This window comes from Triticum dicoccoides, chromosome 7A (genome assembly GCF_002162155.2).
Source record: "Triticum dicoccoides isolate Atlit2015 ecotype Zavitan chromosome 7A, WEW_v2.0, whole genome shotgun sequence".
Classification (NCBI taxonomy): domain Eukaryota; kingdom Viridiplantae; phylum Streptophyta; class Magnoliopsida; order Poales; family Poaceae; genus Triticum; species Triticum dicoccoides.
In genome coordinates, this window is record NC_041392.1 from 683,515,956 (window position 1) to 683,526,417 (window position 10,462).

The window sequence follows — 10,462 nt, forward strand, 5'->3', positions numbered from 1 at the left end:
AGTGCAACTATCCCTGGGTGGTTTTGGTAATTCCTAACAACATATAGCTCATTGAGCTAACATTATTCCAAGATTAATATTTCAGGAAAAGCTCAATGAATGGCATGGAATGGATGAGAAAAGGGATCCCTCAAAATTCTACGGACAAAAAGTTTGGCTCAAGCTTGAAGCTCAAGACTCTACATTTTATATTTTAGTGATCCAAGATCACATTGAGTCTATAGGAAAAGCCAATACTATCAAGGAGGGATGAGGTGTTGCTTAATGGCTTGCTTGCTCAAAATGCTTAGTGATATGCTCCAAAATCCTCAACTACCTTCCCACATCCACATATGACCTAAACCAAAAGTCAAACTCGGCCCCACCGATTCTTTCTATCCGGCGCCACCGAGTTTATATGAGTAATATCTTTTATGGTCATGCACCCTTGAAGAGTGGTCTATTTTTGATGAATCTCGATAGTAGTGATACACATATTCATAATGTTGAAGCCAAAAGATGCAGAGTTGATAATGATAGTGCGACTTATTTGTGGCACTGCCGTTTAGGTCATATCGGTGTAAAGCGCATGAATAAACTCCATACTGATGGACTTTTGGAACCACTTGATTATGAATCACTTGGTACTTGCGAACCGTGCCTCATGGGTAAGATGACTAAAACACTGTTCTCCGGTACTATGGAGAGAGCAACAGATTTGTTGGAAATCATACATACAGATGTATGTGCTCCAATGAATGTTGAAGATCGTCGCGGATATCGTTATTTTCTCACCTTCACAGATGATTTAAGCAGATATTGGTATATCTACTTAATGAAACATAAGTCTGAAACATTTCAAAAGTTCAAAGAATTTCAGAGTGAAGTTGAAAATCATTGTAACAAGAAAATAAAATTTCTACGATCTGATTGTGGAGGAGAATATTTGAGTTACGAGTTTGGTCTACATTTGAAACAATGCAGAATAGTTTTGCAACTCATGCCACCCAGAACACCACAACGTAATGGTGTGTCCGAACGTCGTAATCGTACTTTACTTGATATGGTACGATCTATGATGTCTCTTACAGATTTACCGCTATCGTTTTGGGGTTATGCTTTAGAGACGACCGCATTCACGTTAAATAGGGCACCATCAAAATCCGTTGAGACAATGCCTTATGAACTGTAGTTTGGCAAGAAACCAAAGTTGTCATTTCTAAAAGTTTGGGGCTGCGATGCTTATGTGAAAAAACTTCAACCTGATAAGCTCAAACCCAAATCGGAGAAATGTGTCTTCATAGGATACCCAAAGGAGACAGTTGGGTACACCTTCTATCACAGATCCGAAGGCAAGACATTTGTTGCTAAGAATGGATCCTTTCTAGAGAAAGAGTTTCTCTCGAAAGAAGTGAGTGGGAGGAAAGTAGAACTTGATGAGGTAACTGTACCTGCTCCCTTATTGGAAAGTAGTACATCACAGAAACCGGTTTTCTGTGACACCTGCACCAATTAGTGAGGAAGTTAATGATGATGATCATGAAACTTCAGACAAGTTACTACTGAACCTCGTAGATCAACCAAAGTAAGATCCGCACCAGAGTGGTACGGTAATCCTGTTCTGGAAGTCATGCTACTAGATCATGATGAACCTGCGAACTATGAAGAAGTGATGGTGAGCCCAGATTCTGCAAAATGGCTTGAAGCCATGAAATCTGAGATGGGATCCATGTATGAGAACAAAGTGTGGACTTTGGTTGACTTGCCCAATGATAGGCAAGCAATTGAGAATAAATGGATCTTCAAGAAGAAGACTGACGCTGACGGTAATGTTAATGTCTACAAAGCTCGACTTGTCGCAAAAGGTTTTCGACAAGTTCAAGGGATTGACTACGATGAGACCTTCTCACCCGTAGCGATGCTTAAGTCTGTCCGAATCATGTTAGCAATTGCCGCATTTTATGATTATGAAATTTGGCAGATGGATGTCAAAACTGTATTCCTGAATGGATTTCTGGAAGAAGAGTTGTATATGATGCAGCCAGAAGGTTTTGTCGATCCAAAGGGAACTAACAGAATGTGCAAGCTCCAGCGATCCATTTATGGACTCGTGCAAGCCTCTCGGAGTTGGAATAAATGCTTTGATAGTGTGATCAAAGCATTTGGTTTTGTACAGACTTTTGGAGAAGCCTGTATTTACAAGAAAGTGAGTGGGAGCTCTATAGCATTTCTGATATTATATGTGGATGACATATTACTAATCGGAAATGATATAGAATTTCTGGATAGCATAAAGGGATACTTGAATAAGAGTTTTTCAATTGAAGACCTCGGTGAAACTGCTTACATATTGGGCATTAAGATCTATAGAGATAGATCAAGACGCTTAATTGGACTTTCACAAAGCACATAACTTGACAAAGTTTTGAAGAAGTTCAAAATGGATCAAGCAAAGAAAGGATTCTTGCCTGTGTTACAAGGTGTGAAGTTGAGTAAAACTCAATGCCCAACCACTGCAGAAGATAGAGAGAAAATGAAAGATGTTCCCTATGCTTCAGCCATAGGCTCTATCATGTATGCAATGCTGTGTACCAGACCTGATGTGTGTCTTGCTATAAGTCTAGCAGGGAGGTACCAAAGTAATCCAAGAGTGGATCACTGGACAGCGGTCAAGAACATCCTGAAATACCTGAAAAGGACTAAGGATATGTTTCTCGTATATGGAGGTGACAAAGAGCTCATCGTAAATGGTTACGTTGATGTAAGCTTTGACACTGATCCAGACGATTCTAAATCACAAACCGGATACGTATGTACATTAAATGGTGGAGCTATCAGTTTGTGCAGTTCTAAACAAAGCGTCGTGGCGGGATCTACATGTGAAGCGGAGTACATAGCTGCTTCGGAAGCAGCAAACGAAGGTGTCTGGATGAAGGAGTTCATATCCGATGTAGGTGTCATACCTAGTGCATCGGGTCCAATGAAAATCTTTTGTGACAATACTGGTGCAATTGCCTTGGCAAAGGAATCCAGATTTCACAAGAGAACCAAGCACATCAAGAGATGCTTCAATTCCATCCGGGATCTAATCCAGGTGGGAGACATAGAGATTTGCAAGATACATACGTATCTGAATGTAGCAGACCCGTTAACTAAGCCTCTTCCACGAGCAAAACATGATCAGCACCAAGGCTCCATGGGTGTTAGAATCATTACAGTGTAGTCTAGATTATTGACTCTAGTGCAAGTGGGAGACTGATGGAAATATGCCCTAGAGGCAATAATAGAGTTATTATTTATTTCCTTATATCATGATAAATGTTTATTATTCATGCTAGAATTGTATTAACTGGAAACATAATACTTGTGTGAATACATAGACAAACTAAACGTCACTAGTATGCCTCTACTTGACTAGCTCGTTAATCAAAGATGGTTATGTTTCCTAACCATAGACATGTGTTGTCATTTGATTAACGGGATCACATCATTAGGAGAATGATGTGATTGACATGACCCATTCCATTAGCTTAGCACCCGATCGTTTAGTATGTTGCTATTGCTTTCTTCATGACTTATACATGTTCCTGTGACTATGAGATTACGCAACTCCCGTTTGCCGGAGGAACACTTTGTGTGCCACCAAACGTCACAACGTAACTGGGTGATTATAAAGGTGCTCTATAGGTGTCTCCAAAGGTACGTGTTGGGTTGGCGTATTTCGAGATTAGGATTTGTCACTCCAATTGTCAGAGAGGTATCTCTGGGCCCTCTCAGTAATGCACATCAATTAAGCCTTGCAAGCAATGCAACTAATGAGTTAGTTGCGAGATGATGTATTACGGAACGAGTAAAGAGACTTGCCGATAACGAGATTGAACTAGGTATTGAGATACCAACGATCGAATCTCGGGCAAGTAACATACCGATGACAAAGGGAACAACGTATGTTGTTATGCGGTCTGACCGATAAAGATCTTCGTAGAATATGTAGGAGCCAATATGAGCATCCAGGTTCCGCTATTGGTTATTGACCGGAGACGTGTCTCGGTCATGTCTACATTGTTCTCGAACCCGTAGGGTCCGCACGCTTAACATTACGATGACAGTTTCATTATGAGTTTATATATTTTGATGTACCGAAGGTTGTTCGGAGTCCCGGATATGATCACAGACATGACGAGGAGTCTCGAAATGGTCGAGACATAAAGATCGATATATTGGACGGCTATATTCAGACAACGGGAGTGCTTCGGGTGATTTCGTAGAAACACGGAGTGCCGGAAGGGTTACCGGAACCCCCCTGGGGAAGTATTGGGCCTTAGTGGGCCTAAGGGGAGAGAGAGGGCAGCAGCCCAGGAAGTGGCGCGCCCCCTCCCATGGGGAGTCCGAATTGGACTGGGGGAGGGGGCGCGGCCCCTCTTTCCCTCTCCCTCTCTTTCCTTCCCCCTTCTCTCTTCCTAGTTGGACTAGGAAAGGGGAGTCCTACTCCTACTAGGAGGAGGACTCCCCCTCCTTGGCGCGCCCCAAGGGCCGGCCGGCCTCTCCCCCTTACTCCTTTATATACAGGGGCAGGGGGGCACCTCTAGACACACAAGTTGATCTTCGTGATCGTTCTCTTAGCCGTGTGCGGTGCCCCCCTCCACCATAATCCTCGATAATATTGTAGCGGTGCTTAGGCGAAGCCCTGCGACAGTAGAACATCAAGATCGTCACCATGCCGTCGTGTTGACGGAACTCTTCCCCGACCCTTCGCTGGATCGGAGTCCGGGGATCGTCATCGAGCTGAACGTGTGCTAGAACTCGGAGGTGTCGTAGTTTCGGTGCTTGATCGGTCGGGCCGTGAAGACGTACGACTACATCAACCGCGTTGTGCTAACGCTTCCGCTTCCGGTCTACGAGGGTACGTAGACAACACTCTCCCCTCTCGTTACTATGCATCACCATGATCTTACGTGTGCGTAGGGAAATTTTGAAATTACTACGTTCCCCAACAGGAACCTGGGTAGGAAGCGGGGGAAAATGGTGAAACACATAGCAGTAGCGCGGGGTTAGGAAAGCGCTACAACTAACTAATAGTAGCGTTTTCTGGAAAAGCGCTGCTGATATAGTCAATAGTAGTAGCGTTGGTGCAAACCGCGCTACTACTAACAGTTAGCTGTAGCGCCTTATTGATAGCGCAGCTGCCCGTGCTGCTGATAGCCTCAAAACCCGTGCTACTACTAGGGTTTTCCCTAGTAGTGCTTGCTTACATTAACGCGAACAAGGGCATGTAAACAAATTAAGAATTGAAGTCTATGGATCAACACTTAAGCATCCGCGTTCCCATCTCATTTCAGGTATAACCTCCGCGCTAAAATTGAATGTACAAAGTTATTTTGAATAAAGAGCCCCCATGATTGCTCCTTGGGCCAGCTCAAGCTGAAACTTCACTCCTACCACCGTCACCCGTCACTGCTTGTTTCCTTTAGAAAAGTATATCTTGTGTCTCTGAACTCTCTTAAAAGTATAGAGATAATTCCTCAACTTCAAAACTAGCAAATCTTAGTACCCCAAATTGTAAAACCGGATTACTTTAGTCCCTTGACTCAACAAAAGAGGTTTCATGCTCACTTGGTGTGGTTTTGACTAGTCATCGCCAACGTGGAAACTTCTTCCTTCCCATTGTAATACGGCTGGGTATTTTTTTTGAGCAGTTTGTGTGCACCGAGCAATAAGAGAAGAAGGTAGGCGTGGGGCTTGTGTGGCTAGCGGCAGGGCACAGAGAGGGTGCAGGCGGCCAGGGAGCTGCTGCACGGCGATCCTTGTGGGACGAGCTATTAGCATGACATGAGTCTCATTGGATTAAGGTAGCTAGGTTTACAAGATTCACTCCTTATAAGCACATCAGTGCCGAATCTGAGAGGGGAAGGGACGAGAGGAACAAGGGTTCTAAGATAAGAGGTAGCTGCCGCCATGCCGTGCCTTGATCGATGTTTGATCCCCTCTCCAGTGTGGGGATCCCCACCTTATACTCCCCCCAAATATACCTATATTTTAGTTCTCATATATAAATCCAAGAAAACAACCAATTGCTATCCAACTGCCTAGAAAGGTACTCACTCCTTCCTAAAATAAGTGACTCGACTTTATACTAACTTTCGTACAAAGTTGAGTCACATATTTTGAAACGGAGTGAGTATAAGTTAAGCAATAGTTATTATCCTTTCTATAAAAGCATGTTTTTTGGCAATACTCTAACATGTATAACTGAAGAAATGAACAATTCTATAAATACCACAACTCAAAAGATATAAGTTAAATGCATAGAGCATTCTATAAATTCATGGCCAATGTGCGTCTCTCCCTATGAAATGTGATCATGATATGATGATTGTAAAATACCAACAAGCAAAGCAAACAATAATGCAAAGAACGCTCCAAGAATAACAAATATCATGTGAACAAATAAAAATTAGACGCTTGAGACTTCTTGAATACTTTTGGGATGCCTTGGGCATTACCAAGCTTAGACTTTTGCCACTTCTTATTCGTCTCATATCAGTATCTCCCCTAGATCTTGAAAACTTCATCCACACAAAACTTCATAAAACTTTTATTGAAGGGTTAGTAAACATATGAACAAATTAACTTCATGTACTGCCGAGACAAGTTTGTATATCCTTTTACAAATGAGAGTGATTCTTCTACACCCACTCTCGGTGCACCCACGGTGCATCCACGCAAGAAAATATATCAAAACATTTCGAAAAAATCTGAAACTTCGTGGAAATGATCATCAACAAATGTTATGGAGGCTTGCAAAATTTGGTGGTCAAATAACATTCGAGGAGCTCTCTACAAAAAAGACAAAATCACTGAAAATTAGTCAAAATGTCTGTGCACTGTTTGAGCAGATTTTGCAATTTTGTCTTTTTTGTAGAGCGCTTCTCGAATGTTATTTGACCACCAAACTTTGCAAGCCCTCATGACATTTGTTGATGATCATTTCCACGAAGTTTTAGATTTTTTCGAAATGTTTTGATATGTTTTCTTGCGTGGGTCCATCGTGGGTGCATCGAGAGTGGGTGCAGCCACTACTTTCCTTTTACAAATACATGAATCATGCATTTAGATACCATAACGGGATACACTGATCGTTGATAAATCACAAGCTTATCAAGCATGCATGCACGAGCGAGGGAGCCCATGCAAACGCCTGACATATAGTACATGAACTGAAACATAGAAAATATACGTCTGGTGTGTACGTATGGCATGCAAACTAGTTACGAATGCAATGATTATGCATGTATAACATTCATCGATGGTTGGATGGATCAGATGGGGCACGTGAAGTCGGAGGGGCACTTCTTGCCGCACTGGTTGAGGAGGAGGACGAGGTCGATGGGGACGTTCAGCTTGATGCCAAGGATGTTAGCGTTGATGGCGGTGCAGAGGCACACGGCCGCGTCGAGGTCAGCGAGCCCAGCCAGGAGCGGGCAACACTCCTCATTTGCCGGCACGCCGATCTTGAGCTTCAGCAAGTTCAGCACATTGGCGCACACGCCCAGTTTCAGCGTGTTGATCGAGCAGCTGCCCCCGCCAGTCGACGGCACAGACGGTGGGAGGATCGGCGGGGTAGGTACGACTGGTGGGCAGTAGGGCTCGCAGCCATGCGCCGCGGCAAGGAGGACCAGGTTCAGGGCGAGGAAAAGGGCGAGCTTGGAGGGCGCCATTGCTACTGATCGATCTTACTGTTCTGTGGCTAAGCTTGTAGGCTTTGCTAGCTTGGGATGGTTTTCTTTGGTTGTTTGAGGTGGTATTTATAGGCCGGTTGTAGTGTGCAAGTGCATGCATGCCATTATCAATCGAGCTAATTAGTTTGACTCTTGCCGTAGTAATTTTGAAAACTTATGCGCAACCATTATTGTACTGGCATGTTACGTGTGTAACATCCATCATTGGAGCTTAATCTGTTCGCTAATGAACAAAAACCTGAGAGCTGGGCCAGGAGGCTTTCCTTTAGTTTCCAAGAAGAGTACTCTTAATATGCATGTTGTCTGCGGTGTGCATATAAATATTTGGTGGCTTTATAAGCGTACATAGCATCGGACAAAGGAATATATCTGGCATGACAGCGCTACGAGCTGGCGTAACCCTGATCATCAGGGTCACGGGAGACACATATAGGAGAGTTGTATGGTTTTGATTCCATGTGTCTATTATATCTATCGTACTCTGGTTTATTATACTGGCTCGTTGGCATGGATGGACACATACGTTCTGCTCGCTGTATAATAATTAGTTAATCTAGCACCATTGATTTTGCCGACGAAGAATTTCACACATTTGCTAAACACCAGGCACCTGAAATTTTCCTTTGCGTCAGTTACAGCCTGTTTTGTGCGAGGACGAAGGCAAGGACGATGTGAGAGGTGACAATGACGAGGACAAGCAAGGGCGAGTACAAAACTTGACTGATGCAGGTTGAGGGTGGAGGTGTGGGGGGCGTCGGAGTTTACTACAGATTGCGCGATGGAGGGGGGTGGCCAGCATGGCGGTTGAGGGGATGGCGGGTTGGCGAGGCGGTGTGCGGCACCTCCTCCGGCCGGAAGGAGGCTGCCAATTAGGGCAGGGTAGATCACGTGGGAGGAGGAGGAGGAACCGTCGCACAGGGGAGGAAGATGTGAGGGGAAGAAGGTTAACAGGTGGCGGCATGATCATGCCATCCAACGGCATGGAAAATTGACTGATGCAGATTTTTTTTCCCTTGATACCTGACATATAGGCGGTCCTAATTTCAATACTACTTAAACGCTATGGTGCAAGATAGAGCCCATTTGATTGAGTTGAACAAAATAGTTACATTATGGTTTTTTTTGTGGTCGAGAGAACACCATTATAGCTTGCTCACATTCATGTGAACAAGGGCGCGTAAACAAATTAAGAATTGAACTCTATGGATCAACACTTAAGCATCCGCGTTCCCATCGCATTTCAGGTATAACCTACGCGCTAAAATTGAATTACAAAGTTATTGTGAATAAAGAGCCCCCCTGTTTGCTCCTAGGGCCAGCTCGGGCTGAAACTTCACTCCTGCCGCGGTCACCGGTCACTCCTTGTTTCTTTTAGAAAAGTATATCTTATGTCCCTTGAAAGTATAGAAATGATCCCTCAACTTCAAACTAACAAATCTTAGTACCCCAAATTCTAATACGGGATTACTTTAGTCCCTTGACTCAACAAAAGAGGTTTCATGCTCACTTGGCGTGGTTTTGACTAGTCATCGCCAACGTGAAAATCTTCTTCCTTCCCATTATAACCCAGCTGGGTATTTTTTTGGGCAGTTGGTGCGCGTCGAGCAATAAAAGAAGAAGGTAGGCCTGGGGCTTGTGTGGCTAGCGGCAGGGCACAGAGAGGGTGCAGGGGTGAAAAATCGTGGATGTCGCCTAGGGGGGTGAATAGATGCTTTAAAATAATTACGGTTTAGGCTTGAACAAATGCGAAATAAAACTAGGGTTTAATTTATCAAGCACAAAACCTAAAACAATTAGGCTCACCTATGTGCACCAACAACTTATGATATGGAAGATAAACAACTAAGTGATAGCAAGATATATAACATGAAACATTATGGCTATCACAAAGTAAAATGCATAAGTAAAGTGCTCATGTAAGAGATAACCGGGGCATGCAGAGACGATGATGTATCCCGAAGTTCACACCCTTGCAGATGTTAATCTTTGTTTGGAGCGGTGTGGAGGCACAATGCTCCCCAGGAAGACACTAGGGCCACCGTAATTTCCTCTCGCCCTCGCACAATGCAAGATGTTGTGATTCCACTAAGGGATCCTTAAGGGCGGCCACCGAACCCGTACAAATGGCAACCCTTGGTGCGGTCACCAGTACCCATACACTTTGGCAACCCTTGGAGGCGGTCACTGGAACCCGTACAGATTGCTCCGGGCAATCTCCACAATCTAATTGGAGACCCCGACGCAAGCCCGGAGCTTTATACCACAATGATTGAGCTCCGAGACATCACCAACCGTCCAAGAGGAACAATCTCTAGGGTACCAAGCACCCAAGAGTAATAAGCTTCTCAACTTTTCACTTCCACGTATCACCATGGAGAACTCAAACCAATGCAACTAACGCAATGGCAAGGGCACACGGAGTGCCCAAGTCCCTCACTCTCAAATCCCACCAAAGCAACGGAAGCTATGGAGGAATATGAGAGGAAGAACAAGAAGGAGAACACCAAGAACTCCAAGATCTAGATCCAAGGGGTTCCCCTCACATAGAAGAGGAAATGTTGATCTAGATCTCCTCTCTATTTCCCCTCAAGAACTAGCAAAAATCATTGGAGGGATTGAGAGTTAGCAAGCTTGAAGAAGGTCAATAATGGGGTAAGAACACAAGCTTAAAGGATAAGAACCATTGGGGATGAAGACCCCCTTTTATAGGCCTCCCCAAATCCAACTGTGATGTGCGCTGGATG

At 44.1% G+C, this 10,462-nt stretch overlaps 1 protein-coding gene across 1 annotated transcript; it reads right to left on the bottom strand.

Moving 5' to 3' along the window:
* Positions 1-7,079: 7,079 nt before the first annotated feature.
* Positions 7,080-7,750, bottom strand: LOC119334520 (cortical cell-delineating protein-like). The gene has a single exon (XM_037607077.1). It carries the CDS (start codon positions 7,695-7,697, stop codon positions 7,299-7,301), a length of 399 nt encoding a protein of 132 aa, XP_037462974.1. The 5' UTR covers positions 7,698-7,750; the 3' UTR covers positions 7,080-7,298.
* Between the last annotated feature and the right edge of the window lie 2,712 nt (positions 7,751-10,462).